At 37.2% G+C, this 18,904-nt stretch overlaps 1 protein-coding gene across 2 annotated transcripts in view; it reads right to left on the bottom strand.

The window, feature by feature from the left end:
• prdm6 (PR domain containing 6) overlaps nt 1–18,904 on the bottom strand; it is a 157,585-nt gene that overhangs the window by 14,857 nt on the left and 123,824 nt on the right. For both annotated transcript variants that reach the window (XM_052020024.1, XM_052020023.1), the window contains one exon: nt 10,584–10,760. In XM_052020024.1, the coding sequence (XP_051875984.1) occupies nt 10,584–10,760 (177 nt within the window). The remainder of the gene's footprint in view (nt 1–10,583; nt 10,761–18,904) is intronic.

Raw genomic sequence — 18,904 nt, forward strand, 5'->3', positions numbered from 1 at the left:
CATGCAAAAAATGCATACCAGAATAAAGTGCCAAGTAAATGGTGATAAATTGATGTTTCTGCTGACAGATCTGGTCAACGAGTAAAGAACACATGTTGATTGAAGCACAGCTTAATTTAGTTGCCTTTATACTTTTGATTTATGATTCTGAACAACACAAGACTGCTTTGTAAAGGCCAAGAGGTCACTTGGTTTAATTTGTCCATATTTTACTCATAAAACAAATTTTGTAGATTGTTGCTAGATTTAGATGACCAACTATATTGTTAGAACTGATTTGTTATAGTTTGCCACCTTTGTTGCCTGTAGAATCCCAGAGGTCCTGGTCATGCTAAGGAACGTGACTATCTGTTTTTATTGGCCTACAAAGACCATAATTTAAAATTCATTAACATTAAGTATGTTGAACGTAACATTTAACAAAGTCTTTTCAAAAGCTTCAGTCAATTTTTTAAAGAACATTTCTTCAAGAGATTGATACAGTTCTGTGAAAGTGATAATACTGCATTGCTGACATTATTATTATTTTCTCACATTAATTTGACTAATTCAGGTAAGCTAAACAAAAGGAATGACTTGAGATTTAGGGCTAAGTTTCCATAGATTCTATAGCACAGACAGGGCTTTGCAATGGGCATGAAAGAAAATTACAGATAGCAATTTTCCAAAGCCCTTGACTGCACTCAACCGATGGCTGAGACCTCAGGAAATTTTGTTAATGCAATCAGTCCTAAGGGACAAGTCTATATAAGTTATATAGACTTGCCACTTAGGACTGATTTATGGGAACTAATGGGACACTGTTTTTATTTTCTCAACTGTAATTACAGTGACATTTTAGTTCAAACTAAACTCTCACCCTGACATCTGACAATTTCTCAGAGTCATTGAGGTCCAAATGTCAGAAAATGTTTATGTGACCCATTTCTGTCCTTTGTTTCGCAGTATAATTTGTTCAGTCACTTCTGAACAATTCCAGTTTACAACCAAAGTCAATCCAAGTAGAAGACCTTGAAGAAAATGAGAAGCTTGGATAGACTGTGGCAAGTTCACCATTTTAATTATGCTTCTTCACATTTGCAAGCATTACAGAAAAGGAAATTTGATTCCAAACTTCTAATTCTTGCTGGTAGCACAAACCAAATAATTCTACATAGGAAATATATTGTCTGATCTGAGCCATTTTTTAAGAAATGGATTAAGGCCCATGGATTAAGATTCACGGATCTGGAATTGAAGTTAAGAAATAATGATATAACCAAATTTGCATCTGATAACAATTTCACATTTAAGGTAGTAAGTAGTTGAATTACACCAGATAAAAGGGAGTGAAGTTCAATTTTTGGTCTGTGCTCTATTAGGTAATTCAGACAAGTGCTGCCAGTGCTGGTAAATAATGAAGGGAAAAATTGAACAGAATTTCCTGGTTTTGCACTCTTTACATTCTCAGCCAGTTAATTACTTTTACCATTGTTATTATTTGAAAATATGATAAAAAATATGCACACATCAAAATCCTATAAGTAGCACTGGAATAAAAATTAATCTGTTTTTGGTGATATATGTTAAAGGTTAATTGTTAGCCAAGAAATTAGGCTCCTCTACTCTTTTCATAGTACTGAAGGATCTGTAAGGCTATTGTTGATTGTGTCTTCCAAACTTTTCCTGCTGCAGCAAAACTGTACTCTTTAAGTTCTGCTTTAAAAAGCTGGCCTGGATTGTGTTCTCATGTTCCTTGGTGTGGCTTGACAGCTCACTCTCTGACCACAACCTACATACTCAGACAAATGGTGGATTAGTCCTGAATCCATACAACTTTGAGTTTAACTGCTTGCCTTTTAGAGGAAAGTTCATGCATTTTTAATATCTATGCATATCATGTTGAGAGTTAACAGCAGGTGTTTCACATCACATAGATAAGAAGGAACAAGTCACAAGGCCAGAGAAGAAGCAGCACCTCTCTATCCAAGGAATCAAATAGCAGCTGGTGCTGATCCATGTGCTTCGAAAAATGCAGGAGGGAAGTGAGATTGGACAATAAGGTCATGCTTGTGTTGTTACTCAGTGAAATGGTGATCAATACATTAGTCATGGCTTTGAGATATTTATGGACAGCACATGAATTGGATGCGATCACTGCTTTTGCTTGAAGATGTTGGAAACCCATGGCCATCATGATTTTTAAAGCTAATAATAGTGCTGCCTCTATGATTTTGTTGCAGTAGATGGAACCTCCTTTCCAAGCATTTAGGGAACAGCCCTGTGCTTCTGGAAGCAATTACTCTTGCTAATTAACTGCTGGATACAGTTGACAACATATCAGTAGATACAGTCAACTCAAGACACCCCTTCTTTCATCTGTACACATCAACATTAAACAAATGCACTTGTTGCTGTTGAAACAAAACACATCTTTAATGTTGACTTGTAGTGTAAAGTGGCATGGAACTTCGCTGTTGTAGTTCTTCTTAATCCCTGAGTTGAGTACAAGTTGTATTGTTGGGGTCCCTTTTTCATTTATGGGTCAAAAGTGTGGTCTGCAGATCAGTTCTTTATTTGCTAACACAGCATTTAAATGGAGTCCCAGCCTAACAGATATGGATCATATTAAAATTCAACATTATGTATTTTACACAGGATCACCTTTGTCACACTAAAAAGCTGCCTTGCAGGTGTTACACTCTGTAAATTAATTGGGGTTCTGGCTAAAGAACTTTCCATCAACTGGAACGGTTGAGCCAATTTTTCACAACTAAGTACTACAAACAGTAGGAAATGAAATAAATAATTCATCCAATGATTCCTTTTCTATATGTCTGGATGGAAAATCCCACTGTGGTTAACAATCGATTATTGGAAATGGCTAGTACATAAATAATTAAAGTTGTCTATAATCAATCAACACAGCACTTTTTATCTAACAGTGGAGTAAAAGTAATAATTTATACCACCTGCTCACCACCCTCTAAATGATGCTGCTCTATAATCAGATGCCAGGCAAGAACATCTTCTCTGATTTTCATTCTCATTCCATTGAACTTGAGTACAATGTGATATTTTGTGTGGGCAATCGGAATTAGGAATGAATATAGAGGGAGTGAAGGTAACACATCCTTACTGCACTTCTCACTGACCTTGTTTTCATTTTTATCAGTCTAGTGTGATGATAGGTGCAATGGAACATTACCTTTCATTAGTATCAAGATCCCCAGGTAAATGTGAACTCACTAAGCTGGCATTAATTAATGTGCAACAAAAATCGGATTTCAACTGGTTTTGGTCATTAAGAAAAATTTAAGTTATATTATCACAAAATAGAAAGTGGTGATTTAACTTACTGTGCCTGCTGTGGCTCTTTGAAGGAATAACCAATTAATTCCACTCTTTTGCTCTTTCTCCACTGTTCTGCAATTACTTCCTCTTCTGGTTAACCAATTCTTTGAGATTTACAGTTAAATCTGTCTCTGTCCTTTCAGGTTACAATATATTAAAAAATTGTCTTAATCTCATCTCAGATTCTTTTGCTAGTCACTTTAAAGCTGTGAGCTCTGGGTCCTGCCTCTTCTGCCATGGAAACGTTTTCTTTTTATTTGTTCAAATCCCTCATGGTTTTAAGTACTACTAAACCATTATCTCTGCAATTCCTCCCTAAACATCTCCAAGTCTCCACCTCACTTTCTCCTTTAAGCTGTACCTTAAAACCTAATTCTTTGATTAAGCTTTTGGTCATCTCCCCTAATATTATATGTATTTGGATCATATTAAGTACAGGTTTAGAATGCCTCCCCCCTCCACCACTACCAAGACACCATGGAATATTTTGCTACTTTAAAATGCTGAATAATTGTAAGCTTTTGATTTTAGTATGCTTAGAATAGAATCCTTATGTTTATAGTCATCCTTAGAGATTTTTAACACAGGCTGATTTCATTGTCCTTCAAAGATTGCTGTATGCAAGCCCCAGAACCAACCCCTCCTGCAGCTATTTGAAAATCATACCTTAGTTTATATCATTTTACCCCTTGTTTTCAACAAATGTTTATCGTTATTTCCAGAAGTTAAAGCCTGGGGGTTAAAGATTGGCTTAAAAGGGAGAAACTGGAGAAACAGAGTCATGTTTGCATTAAAAGATTCATTAGGAAGGAGACCCAAGATACTAAATGATATAGATGATGAAATCCAGAAAAGGGAGACCTACAGTGTGAGGTATTTAATTTGTTGTGTACCTGCCAGGAGGTGGCTCCAAGTATTGGACTCCACAGGCCCGGATCTGATCTGGCAGGTCCGCTTTATGTCGCCGAAGCAGGCCTCTCATTCATTATGAAGGTTGGATTTTGTGTTAGCAGACGTCATCGTCTGAGGGCCAACATGCACGACTGAATTTCCTGGAAGTGCAGTCCAGACGTGATTAACTGCCACTACGCACGTCCATATGCCTCAGCGCATTAGCATGCCATGTGTATCTGCGAAAAAATTTCTATAGTGTAGTCGAATGAAAGCTGTGATAGAAATTTTAGGCCAATGTCTTTTTGAAAGAATGAGTTGCGTTGGTCCAAAGGGCATTTGATCTGATACCGACCATATTTGACATTCAGCATGAATGATAAGAGGAGAGATTCTGGACAAATATTTCTTCCTTTTTCCTAGCTTAGTGGCTCTAAAAGCAATTAAAAATCCCAAAGCTATCTTTACTGAGATCTGAGTAACTCAATTCCAACAGAGGACTACCTTGGGAATCCCCTAGTATCTATAAGTTTGGTATCTCAATTCCTGCTTTTTTAACCAGTCATCAGAGACCACCTAGAAACAGACTGAGCTCTGCACACCATGATGCTCTGCTCTTAACACCCTCTTATTTGTTCCCAACTGTGTCATTATGCTGTGAATTAAGCAAGCTAATCTGTGCTCCTGCTTCTGTTTCTGGAACACACCTCAGAAATTGATTCTGCATTATCAAAATCCTGTTTGTGCGCACATGTAAAAGGTGCTGACGCCTTTCATTGAACTGTTCTGTTTCACCTTAACTCCACTGGCTTGGTACCTTTGTAATCTCCCCACCACACCCATTCCAACTTCCACTGCTCCTGCTACTGCCCTACTTGGATCAGTACTGGCACCAGACTCTTGATATAACTCTCTCTCTCTCTCTCTCTCTCTCTCTCACTCGGTCTCTATATTACCTAACCCCTACTCTTGCTGATAAACTAAGTTTAAACAAAGGACTTTAACCAGTAGATACAGAAGGGGAAAAAAAGTTTGTTATATGACTCTAAAGAAGAATAGCTTGAAACAGACCTCAGGGACCATACACTGAAAGAACATCAAGCATGATAGAGGAATAGTCTCCTTCTTAGGCAGTTATTTGGGGTCTAGGATGACTTGCTTCCAATCCATTGTGTATTCTGAAGTAAGTAATGAGGCCAATATGGAAACGACAGACGCTTCCACAGATGGGGCAGGAGGTCAGATGGGTAGTTTGTGAGGTGATGTGCTCCTTCCGCTGCTTAGCAGTGCTTTTGTATGCTCCTGATGCATGGCCTCAAGGTTATCAACACCATCCTGAATGCTCTTTCTCTATTTTGAGCACCCAAGGGCCAGTGGGGAATCAATAGGGAAGCTGCATTCGTTCAGAGAAACTTTTGAGCACATCCTTGAATTTTTTTCTCTGCCTGGTAATCTCGTCCCATGGCAGAGCTTGGAAAAGAGATTTTGTTTTGGCAGTCTGGTGCTGGGCATATGAATGATGTGGTCTGCCCAATATAGCCAGCTTAGAGCAACAAGGGCCTCAATACTGAGGATTTTGGCCCGAGAGAGGATGTTAATCATTCTGGTGAATGTGCTGAATGTTGTGATGGCAGCATTGGTGGCATTTTTCCAGTACCTTTAGATGTCTGCTTTAGGTAGTCCAGATCTCAGAAGTTCATAGGAGGGCAGGGATCACTGTGCCTCAGTAGACCTTGAGTTTTGTGCCAGGTCTTAAAATATGCTTTTCCTTGATGTACCAAAGACTGCTGACTTATTGAAGATATTAGTGAATTTCTTCATCCATGTCTTCCTTCGCTGAGATTTGGGAAGTGTTCCATGTTTTTTAGTGTCTTTTGTGAATCCTTATTGTCAGAGGGCAGTGTGGTGCGGTGGGAACAGGTTGGTAGAGGAGCTTTGTCATGCAGATGTCCCATCCTCTTGTTTGCTTCAGTAGAATAAGTCAACAGTCAACTGGATCTTGACCTGAAGTTATGCACAAACACCAGCATCATCTGCATACTATAGCTTGACTACTGAGGTTAGGATGACATTAGGGATAGTGTGTAACTCATTGCAGGATAACAGAAAGTAAAAGAATAACCATGCAATGATGACATGAGAAAGAAAGTGACTTGAACTGCAAAATATGTTCAAGGGGGTGAATGTAACAATGGGGGCAATACGTATCCATCTGAACTAGTGCAAAAGGATGAGTCAACATAAAATTAAAAAATGGTCACTGATGTGTCAGTGACAGTTCATTCTTGGGGATTAGGACAGGATGCTGAGTTTCAGTGCAGGAAGCAAAAGAAAAGCAGAGGGTACTAATTAGGGTTAAATTCAAAGGAAGAAATGGATGTGGGAGGTGCAGAGCAATGGTAGAAATCAACATACAGAATAATTTCTATTAAATCTTTCATGACACCTGCAATCCATTTGTTCTCCGTGCTCATCAGCAATTCCATTATCTTCATTCACCACCAAGAGGAATGAACAGAAAGGGAGTAAAACAAAAGGATATAAAGAGCAATGGAATTAAAAAAAAAAGAGATGAATATTTCATGGACTGAGAAGAGAGAGACAGTAATGTGCAGTTTACTGTGTGTTGCACCACTTAATGTCCATGAGTTAATTTAATAGATGTTGTGGTTTTATTCTTGAAAACCTTAAGATTTACACCATGTCTAAAGTAGTTAGTTTTAAATTAGTGCACTACTGCATTTCACTTCTTTATGTCAACACGCAAAACTTATTTTCCTTAAAATCATTATAAGAATGTCAGCACTTCCGATTTGTGTCCAGAAATTGGTTTAAGAAATTTTAATGCACATCTAAGATTAGCAATAAACAATTATCACTTTTAGTAAGATTATACTGACTTTGCAACATCAAAGTTTCTGTTACATCACCATACTTTCCTGCAAATTACAGGAATAGGATGTTAAAAATAAATAAACAGAGCCAACAAGGTCATTTGTAAGTAACGCTTTTAGATTAAAAGAAATCTATTTTCCATTCTGACCTCAAAACCTCTTCAATTAATTACAAAAATCTATTTACACAGTAACTTAGGTAAAATCAATCAGATTTGTTGAAGTGTTTCCATGAATCTTCCTAAGGTTTACAGTATAGCACCAGTAGATGTGTGTGGAACACTAACATTGGGAACAGGTAAGGGTCTGTTTGCTGAACTCCTTAAGAATCTACTTTTGGATTATGTTCTGGGTGCCATATCCAGTATTGGAAGATATAGGTAACAAACTTGGGTCCATGTTGGCTCTATGACCTCCACCAAATACTTGAGGCAAAGTGTCATTTAAAGCTTCAGTGTTCCTGTAAGCATAAGGATGAGTGTTCAAGGCTTGGTGTTGAATGCCAGGCCTCCTGACAGTGAGCTTTATGCCAAGTGTGCCAAATTTTACAACCTAACTAATACTGCACAGTCAACTCCTGGAAAAATTACTGCTTTTAGAAACTGTAGGTACAATTTAAAAGAATTCTTAAAATTTTTGCAGATACATAGCTGGGGGCAAGGACATCTTATTATTTATTTTGGAACTGATGTAAAAGATATAAGCATTGCAGAGTTATTATGCTTGGGATCCCAGTGTACCTTGTCCACAAACGATCTATTGCTCTGATGCATACAAGTTTAAAGAAAATCTGCCACACAAAGGCATCATACTCAAGTGGCTGGGCAGATTATGTGCAATATAAAGTGTTTCTTTTCCCCCTGCAGAAGGCTACAATTTTAAGATGATTGAAGTACCACTTTAAGAGTTTCACATGTACATCCATGTCGCAACTTATTACAACAATTTCAGCAGGAAGAATAGTCACAATGTCATTTGGAAAGGGAAGCTAACAACACGACCTATGAACATGCGTATATTCATTAATTCACACACAAGGGCACTTGATTTCACATCATCTGCTCTTCAAACTTCCAACATCTCAACTCTGCTTGAAGCACAAGGCAGCAAACAACAGAAAGGAGAAACCAAATCAATCTTGGGCTTTAAGTTTGAATAGGTTATGTTTGACAGTAGAATCATAGAGTCAATGAGTCATACAGCACAGAAACAGGCCCTCGGCCCGCCCATGCTTACCATCAAGTATCAAGTACTGAATTACCGGCCAAGGCAAAGAAGGCAATTCATAGCCTTCCATGCCTTGGTGATTCAAGTGCTATAGTGCAGATACCTAAAGGTTGTGAAAGTACTTGTCTCTACCGCCCATTCAGATAGTGCAGTCCAGATTCCAACTACCATCTGGGTTAAAAAATTCCTCCTCAGATCCCCTCTAAAGCTCTTATTTCAAACCTATGCCCTCTGTTTTAGACTCATCTGCTACGGTGAAAAAATTCTTACCATCTATCCAATCTATACCCCTCATAATTTTGTATACTGCTCAGCCTCCTTCACTCCAAGGAAATTAATCCCGGCCTGTCCAGTCTCTCCTTGTCATTGAAATGCTCCATCCCAGGCAACAATCTGGTGAATCTCCATTATAGAGTGGAATTATGCAGGAAGCAGGTGATGATGAGGCTGGAGGCCAACACAAAATTTACCACTGGTAACATGCTACTTTTGTTATTCTTCCCATTCACTGGTTATCTCTTTAAGTCAACTATGCAATTATAGTTTCCAGCTCACCAGACCATGGGCCACATCATTAGCTGATGTACGTTTGAAGGGGGATTCTATTGCCTTTGAGCTAGCCATTATGTTCTCTTTTTATCTCCTCCACTCAAAAGAGGAGTATTTAATAGTAAGTCCAAAATCCTGTTTGTAGTTAACAATAACCTGGCACAGAACCTTGAAGTATACAAAATGGAGAAGATTCTAACTGTCACAAACACAACTTTTAAGTCCATACTCAAATGTGTTGCAAAGAAGCTTCCTGCTTAAGCAACAAATTCTTCAGGCCAAATTATTCCGACCTCAAATGCTTGTGCCAAAACCAATGATCCAGGCAACATTCTTTCTCTGATATCAGGTAATTATTATTGTATTAATTTCATTATCATATAAAAATAAAGCTTTTACCCATTTAAGCAGAGCACTGTAGCCTGGCCTCAAATTTGACAAGAAGCCGATGTGTGGAATGCAATGTCTGAAGATGAACCAACAACAACTCCTGTCTGGTTTTCCAACCCTTGTTTGCTAATTCTTCACTGGTGCTTACAACCATGAAGAATAGAAAATTAATCTCAGTATAAAATTAAAATATTGTGAGGAAATCCGTAGTTCATGTGAAAGTCTGTATTAGGCACAAATTAAATAAATGGATCGTGTCCATGAGGAGTCCTAGCTACTGCTTGTAACTAACCATCCACATTGTTTTCAGCAGCGTATAGCATTTCTGCAAAATTAAAAATAGCTAAGGCTAGGTAGTTGGAGATTAGTATTCAGAGCTGCATGCTAGAATTTTCTGAACTAAATGAGCCACATTGCCCAGAATTTACAGGAATGTGGCACAACGCCCACGATGCCTGTTTTTGTCTACCGATGCATATCAGTGTGAGTTATTCTAAGTCTGCTGCAAAGCTAAAACTCTATTTTGAGCTGCCCAGCACTGACCCATAGACTGCCCAACTCTGATCAGAACAGAAAAGTAAGGCGGGGTGTTCTGAAGTTCTGGCACAGAGTTCCTAGTCACTAGAGAGCCTTGTGCTCCAGTCAGACCTTTATCCTGACCCCCATTAGAAAAACTGTAAGGTATGCTAATTGGATAAATCAGTAGTGTTGATTATTTCCTTAAGGAATAAAAAACTTTGTTTTAATAAGGAAAAACATAGCCAGAAAGAAGATATGGTATTTCTATTTTCAAGACATGTGAACTTGTGTTACATTAAAATGACTCTATTTCATTACTGAGGAACTAGGACCAGAACCATCTCTCAACTCACAGGCAAATAATGAACCTTTGTCATTGCCTGGGAATTTAGACCACCACACTACTTCCAACAGGAAACTACACCATTTATCAGCAAACATGTACACACAAATACCTAAGTGACTTACAGATTAAAATAAAATTAATTACAGTGTGCAGAAACCTCTGACAACAGAGAGAAAAAGTGAACTTGTTTATTACTCTTAATGGTACAATTAGTGAAATAATAACTCAATTTAATGAAAATAAATAAACTGAAGCAAAAGATTTTTTCAAGTATCTGACCTCTTTTCCACATTTTGTGCAGTTCCACCACAAATATCTAAATAAGTCCTACAATGTGTTATAATGCCATCTGCTACACTGAAACATTTTCAGAAGAAGACGCTGATATTTTGGCTAAAAGCAGGTAATTGCTTTCATTTGTTTTGATTACTTACTTAAATGGTTTTTCCCCTGTATGTGTCCGAATATGATTGTTCAATGTTGTAGCTCCAGCAAAGGCACGTCCACAGTACCCACATTTAAAAGGTCTGTCACTAGAATGAGTTACCACGTGATTCCTCAACTCTGAAGGCTGGGAGAAGGACTGAGAGCAATGTCCACATTGGTAAGGCCTGTAAGAGAACCAATCAATTTTCAATACTACTATAGTTAGAAGCAATCTGCACCATGAGTTATGTTTAGATACAATTAAAAAAATGCAGTCCTTTAATTTTTATATTGATTGATGTGTTATTTTGCATTAAAATAGTTTTTATTTGTAGAATGTCCAATGTTATTTAGTCTTGAATTTGCCCCATTCACTCAGAAACTGTTCATTGGCTGTTCTGGTGCTTTGTAATAATAATTTGCGATCTCTTTGCAACTAACAGAAATTTCAAACAGCTACCTTGTGATCAAAATTGAACTGTGACATTCTTGCAGCCTTTGTTGTTAGTTGGTGATGTTACTGGTTGTCAAATCATGTGATTTAGTCAGAGGTGAGCTGCAAATAGTTGGGCCCCTCCCCATTAGGGATAATTGGGAAATCATAAATAGTAAATGAAATATTGGAAAGTATAACACATTCCAAAATGACATACTATTGCTAGGCATGGAGGACTAATAAATGGCACTGTAGTTAGTTTTGAGATGGAAGTACAAATTTCCTCTGGTAACTTTTTCAGTGTCGATTTTTTTTTGGGGTGAAGTGGGTGGTGGGGGGAGGGGCAGAAGGAAACAGAGAGCAGTCTTTTAGCCCTGAGAGGATTGATGCCAGACACCTTACTTAGTTGCTGCATTCAACTACTACTCTATGATTCACGTGCAGCTAATTTAAAGGCTTGGTACCAGGTAGTTAAGGCCAAATGTCACCTAAATTTAGCTACTCCTAAAAAGCAAAGAGATTGTATTAAGTTTCACTTCTTCATTTTGTCACTGGAGGGCAAGCTCACACTGAAAACAACTCATAACATTTTGATATTTTACAAAATTTCAAATATTATTTGTATAAATTCCACATCTGGTTTTAAGTAGCTTTCAGTAATTCATACTACTCTTATTCAAATTATGTAATGCAGCTGGGGTATTGTGATTAACTGTTGGATCCATCCTTTATTATTATTGCATTGTCTTTGTATATTACAGTTTACCTAAAAAAATGCTTACAGCAATAAAGCAGCTCAAGTTGATGGAGTCTCAATGTAAATAGTCTGCGTATACTTTGGAGAACAATCTCTTGTCACTCCTCCATAAATCTTGTGGATTTAAATTTCACTTATTTTTTGCAGAAAATTGGTCATAATTTGGTTGTAGTGAAAACTGGCAGTGTCTTTCAAGGAAGCCTCAGGTTCTCTGACAAGGTTTGATAAACAATAAAATGAAACATAGTCTAATGTTCAATTGACAGTCAAGCAATTGCACCATTTTAAAGTATAATGTTTGGATGTCTTGACAAAACTGGAGAGGTATTTCAGCTTTGCTTGCTTTTGTTTAACACGATATTGCAAGCCACATTGCTCTAGGCCTGGATGAGGGCAGTCTATGTCATTCAGCATTCCGAACTCAGGCAGCTTCACACCTACACTCATTGTTTTGGTTTCAAAGGATGTTCAAAGAATGCCCAAGCCTATTTCAGTGTATTATCCACAACTTTTATATGTAAATCCCTACCATTGTAACACTTAATCATACTTTCCCATAGTCTAGTGCCAGAGTAGAACTTTTCCTTATTTTAATGGTGCCAATTTCATGTTTTCATCACCATATAACATTACAAAAATAACTTCAAGAATGCAGTGCATGGAGGATTGGTCTGAAGAATCCACATAACCTAAAAAAAGTTTGTAACATTTAATGTTGACTCTGTTATACTATCAACAATCAAATTGAAAAATTTGACAGTGCTCTGTGCTATATCAGGGGAGTTAAGTATTCTCTATATATCAATGCACTTGTTAGACCATTATGTCTAACTTTAAACATCACTGGTGCAGACAATGATCCATAACCTCATCTTGTTGGAATTATCGCTAACTGTTCTTAGCATGAAGTAACATGGTCAAGTGTGCCAAATATGTTATAAATAAGTTGAGAATATTGTTTTACCACATTTGTCAATTTGAATATAATTTGCTTTGTGCTAAATAATGGATCAATGGTAGAAAATTTATAATTGACATCTGTGATTTCATTCTTATGTTTCTGTATCATAACTCCTTTTGCTTTCATCTGTAAATACACTAACAACAATTTGGTTTAATGGACATGAAATTAAATGCTTTTTTTATTTTCCTTGTATGGTCCCTTAATTAGCCAATATACACATTTTCATAACCTTTAGTTAGGTAGGAGGACTGGCTGATCTCCATTGCTACAGCTCCCTGTGCCATGAGCTCTGTTGTTTTTAAACATCAGCAGGGACTTTCTGGAGAGAAACTGTCAGAACCTCCAGAGAAATAGAGTAAGTAGATAAATATGATCATTAATCCCTTTTCTCTGGGGGTATCACCAATATCCATAAAGGTACAGGCAGGGGATTAGGAGTAACACATAGAAATTCAGGAATCACATTGCTTACCAGGGTTTAGAGTATTGTAATTATATTATGGCTGACAATTATGAAAAATAGCAACTCATATGGAAATTGAGAAAGAACGACAAACACAGACACAGATAACTTAAAAAAAAGCATCATTCATTCCAGGAGTGAATATCTAGTTCAGCTAAATCACACCCACACTTCAAAGCCATAAATATTTGATATTGACAAACATTCAGACCATCTTTATCCTCTCTGGAATCCAAGGTATCAGGAAACATTTATCTTCCATATATATTTTGGAAGGATTATTTAGCTAAATCTGAAATAAATTATGCCAGACAGATACATCTTAACATTTTAAAACTATGGTTCTATTGTACATGTATTAAGAAAATATTTTTTTTGTCTAAAGACACTGCATTTGCTCTTTATTTCTTCTGAAGTCCTGGAATTAATTAATACTGACATTGTTTAGGAGTATGACAAATTAAAAATAGCAGTGTAATCAACAGCAGTGCAGCAATCAGAATGCTCTTTCAGGAAGTTAGAAATTTCCACTTTCAAATTTTGAGTAAAAATCAGTCCAAATGATTTTGTATAAACTTATTTTCTATAAAGGTGAAACCAAGGAAGAAATATTTTATTGACACCTGTCTATGTTACAGTTAAATTTATTCTTCAGTGCAAATTAAAGAAACAGGTTTCTTGGTGCATGATCAATGTAGGTGCACCAAAAATAATTAACTTTTACAAGAAGATAGGATCCTTAAAGGTCTAATTATTTCAGATTCACTGAAACAATCCCTTTAATGCATTGAATGATTGGCAGCAATATTCCTCAATGTTATCGAGCAGTTATTTCCTCCTGACAGACTCAGTAAATTGATGATTGTATAAGCATTAAAAAAGAGATTGCTAAGCAAAATTCACAATTCATTACCTACTGGCAGTTAATTAGATCTGGATAGTGATTTGCACATTAGGAATATACAAACACAGATACGTAGGCTATTTAGCACCTTGTCTTTGTCCCTAGCAATTAGGCAACAGCATAATGGTGCAGAGTCCTGGACTATTTGAATGGAGACTTGAGTTTGAATGCAACCCAGAAAGTTGGGGAATTTAAATTCAAGTAATTAAATAAATCTAGCACCAACAATGGTGACTAAAAAACTGTCGGATTATGATAAAAATGATTTGATTCCACTAATGTCCTTCATGGTAGATAAACTGCTGACCTGGCATTTCATATGATGAAAGCTTATTGACATGAAACATTAACTCTATTTCTCTCTCCACAGATGCTATCTGACCTGCTGAGTATTTCCAGATTTTCCTGTATTTAAGGTCTGACCAAGGCTCTGTTTAACTGAAGGATCACTTCAGATTCTTATCATACAGCACAGAAACAGGCCCTTTGGACCACCATGCACATGCTGACCAACATGTCCAATCTATACTAATCCCATTTACCAGCACTTGGTCTGTAGCCTACTAAGTCCTGACAATTCTTCTTTTTCAGATGCTTTTCAAATGTTGTGAGAATACCTGTCTGCACCACCCACACAGGCATGCATTTCAAATTGCAATCACCCTCCAGGTAGAAAATAATTCTTCCCTAGACCCCCTCTAAACCTCCTACTCCTCAATTAAACCAATATCCTCTGGTCTTAGATATGCTGCCATGGGCAAAAGTTTCTTATGATCTACTCTATCTATGCCTCTTATAGTTTTCTACATTCCTCAGCCTCCTCTGCTCAAAGAAAAACAAACCAGCCTATTCAGTATGTCCTCTTAATTGAAACATTCTATCCCAGGCAACATCTCCTCTGCATTCTTGTCAATGCAATACAGCTTTCATATTGTGTGGTGACCAGGGCTGCACATAATATTCCAGCTGTGGTCTAACCAATGTATTATAATGTTTTTCCAAGACCTCCCTGCTCTAATATTCTATGCCCTGGCAAATGTAAGGCAACATCCCAAATGCCTTGTTCACCATCCAATCCACCTGTACTGTCACCTTCAGGGATCTTTGGACATATGCCAAGGTCCCTTTGTTTCTCAATACTCCTGAGTACTCTACCATTCACAGTATATGTCCTCCCCTTATTAGAACCCTCAAAATTCATCCCCTCCCATTTCCCAGGATTAAAGACCATTTGTTGTTTCCTGTCCAATTTACCAGCTGATCACTATCATTCTGCAGCCTGACCGTCCTCCTCACTATCAACAACAACATCAATTTTTGTGTCACCTGCTAACTTACATATTCACATCTAAGTGTATATACTAAACAGTCAGAGTCTCTTCGCCAGTCCCCGTGGTGCACTGCAGGTCATAGGCTTCCAATCACAAGCAGTGTGACTGAGCACTTGGGCAAATATCAAATTCCTTGTATTCTTATACATTTTTGGATGCTATTAATGATTCTTGTACATACACTTCCAAGGCACTCCAAAGAACAAAATCCGTTTGCTCCCCCAAAGTTCCCAATCACTTTTGCATCCAAAACAGATCTCTTCACATTTCTCCATACTGAATTCCTATGGCATTCTCAATCCAGCTGCTTAATTCCCCCACTGCTCCCACTTACACTGTTTACTTTGCATACTAATTTACTGTCATTAAAAAAATGTAGATATATGGATCTCTATTCTTTGTCCAGGTAATGGATAAATTATGAAGCCCATTACAGGTCCCTGATAAATATAAATTACCATATCCTGTCATTCAAGGATTACATCCCTGTCTCCTCCCTCTTGCAAAATGTCATAAGATTACATCCAATTCACTTAACATTTGCTAATAATCTCTTATGCAGAACCTTATCACATATCTTTTGGAAGTCCATGTAGATAATATCCATAGCTATAAGCCTATCTAACATTGTTGTGACATCCTGAAAAAGTTCAACAATGCTCGTCAAACATAACATGTCCTCCTTTAATCATTTGATACTTGTCCAAGTGCTCAGTCACTCTGGTTGAATTGAAACCTAAGATAATCTTTCATAAGAAAAGAAAGGTATAACTCCCTTGCAGTGTGATTAAAAAGACTAATTCCAGAAATCCAGTAAAGCATCTAAACCAATGGAGAGAATTATAAAAGTGCCAAATTCCTTAATCACACTCAGGTTTCTTAATTTCAAGTTCTGTGAAATAAAAACATTGAGATTCTGTTATCACAATTTTGTTTTCCTTCAAAGTCTAGCACTTCTACAAATTTGCCAGAGCTTTTGTTGTCAGTTCTTCACCACCTGCAAGGCACTCCAAAGCTCAAAACTGATTTCACAGACTGTTCACACAGTCACTCCCATGTCAAGCTTACTGACTGAAATGAAAGGAAGCAGGAAGTTGTGGCAAAACAAAAATCCACCAATGAAGGTGACTGACTAACATAACCAACCATGGTAAGATACTTAAATACCAAGGAATATAAATTAAAAATAAATAATTTGACAATGAAAAATAACTCAGATAGAATGGGAATGAAATTAATCTTCAGTCACTTGTGCTAAACAGATGCAATATCTTTGGACACCTGTTCTACTGCTCTCCTGCTACTAGAGCACCTAATTAGCAATTACTAAACAAAACTAAATTTCTATCACAATATTTTTGCAGAAGTATAAAAATAATGTGTAATAAATTTTTAACAGTGTGATTGTGTTTCTAAAAAGAGAGGGATTGCGGCATATGTCAGAAAACCAAACATACAAGCTATTTGATAGGATTGGTTGTTCAGTCATTAAGCCTTTGCTTGTTCCCTAATGTTCTCTATCATGTGTAACACTAACACTGAGGGAAAATAAATTATTAAATGTCAGTGCAATGATTTTTCTTTGATTTTGCATAAAGTGCAAAATGTATCCCTTATTCATATTTCACCTAAATGTTATTGTCATACTTCAAACTGAACATACTTTCAAAATTATGCTAATTACTTAAATACTATTGGCTCATGTTCAGTCAACTAACGTTTTATTTGTATAGTTTCACTATTTCTTACATATGTGCAAAAAAGAAAATGATGAATACAACATTTATTTTGAGAATTTGGTCATGAGCTGCATGCTACACTTTAATTATATGCAAACAATATTTTTAAGTAATTAATTTTATAATAAGAACAGTTGTGTTCAGTACTAACATCTTATAATGTTTTACAATGACACAAAGGTCCTACTATAACGACAGCAAAAATAACTTGCACTTATGCCTTAATCTAGTGAATACTCCCTTGTCACTTCACAGAGTGATCAGCCAAAATTTAACGCTTAGCAGATAAAGAGATAGTAGTTCAGATAAGCAAGAGCTTGATCAAAGTGGTGGTTTTAAAGAGCAACTTAAAGTGGTCTAAAGGTAACAAAGGCTGTAGCAAACTTTGGTATGTCAGGCAGCTGAAGACTGCCAAAGAAATTGGTGATGCACACTTTGAAGATTTCTTCTAGGGTTGCATTGCTGGTTAAAAAAGGTACATTCTGGGCAAGACCATGAAGGGATTTGAATGTGAAAGTTTTAAACCTGAGCTAATTCTTGACTGTGAGCAACAGTCAATCAGTGAGCTGAAAGACGATGGGTGAATGACGTATTGTGAGTAGGGATATGGGCAGCAGAATTTTGGTTGAGCTCAAATTTCAGTAAGGCAACTGGTCAGTCAGAGAAGTTGGGGCTGGAAGCTCAACCTGAAGTTAAGGAAGAAATACATTAGCCTGAAATTTGGATCCATTTGATGCTTGTTTTTCATGAACAAATTGTACATAACAATGATTTTACTGATCACCTTCAGGTGAAACTGCAATCATAAGGAAAATGGGCTGGGGCACTTACATAGATGATTCACCTAAGTGTGGTTGACACTTTCCTGGCATCCATCAAGCATCTAATGATATCAAAAATTGCACATCACATGTGCCCTCCATCACTGACATAAATTGGAATATTTAATTGCAACCTATATATCCTTCACTGAACAGACACAGAAGCCTCCTTGGGATCTTATATGTTTGAATAAGGTCATCCCTTGTTCTTCTAAACTCAAAGGAATACAGGCTCAAATTATTTAGTCTCCCTTGGTAGGACAACACTCTCAGTCCAGAAATTCACTTAGTGAATCTCCTTTGTATTGCCTTCAATGTCACCTTGTTTAGGTAAAGGGACGAAAATTGTATGCAATATTCCAGGTGAGGCCTCACCAACACCCTGTATAACTGCAACAAGCTTTCCTACTTTGAAACTCCAATCACTTTGCAATGAAGGCCAAAGTGTCAATTGCCTTCCTCACGACTTGTTGGATCTGCCTGCTAGCTTTTTGTGATTTGTGCAGTAGAACACCTAGATCCCTCTGTACCTCATTCATTTACAATCTCTCTCCATTCTACCTCTTGGCTTCTCTTACCAAAGTGAACAACCTTGCACATCCACATTAAGCTCCATTTGCCAGTGTTTTGCCCACTCACTCAATCCACCTATGTCCCATTGCAGAATCACAGTATTCTTATCACAACATGCCCTTCCACCTATTTTTGTATCATCAGCAAATTTGGAAAGCTTACTCCTTCTTCCAGGTCATTAATGTAATTAGTGAACAATTGTGGGCAAGAACTGATCCCTGTGGTACTCCTCTACTTATCTCCTTTCAGTCTGAAAAGGACCCATTTATTCCAACCCTGTTTTCTATGAGACAGCTAGCTTCCAATCCATTCTGACACACTTCCTCCAATACCATGGACTT

Source organism: Pristis pectinata, chromosome 7 (genome assembly GCF_009764475.1).
Source record: "Pristis pectinata isolate sPriPec2 chromosome 7, sPriPec2.1.pri, whole genome shotgun sequence".
Classification (NCBI taxonomy): Eukaryota; Metazoa; Chordata; class Chondrichthyes; order Rhinopristiformes; family Pristidae; genus Pristis; species Pristis pectinata.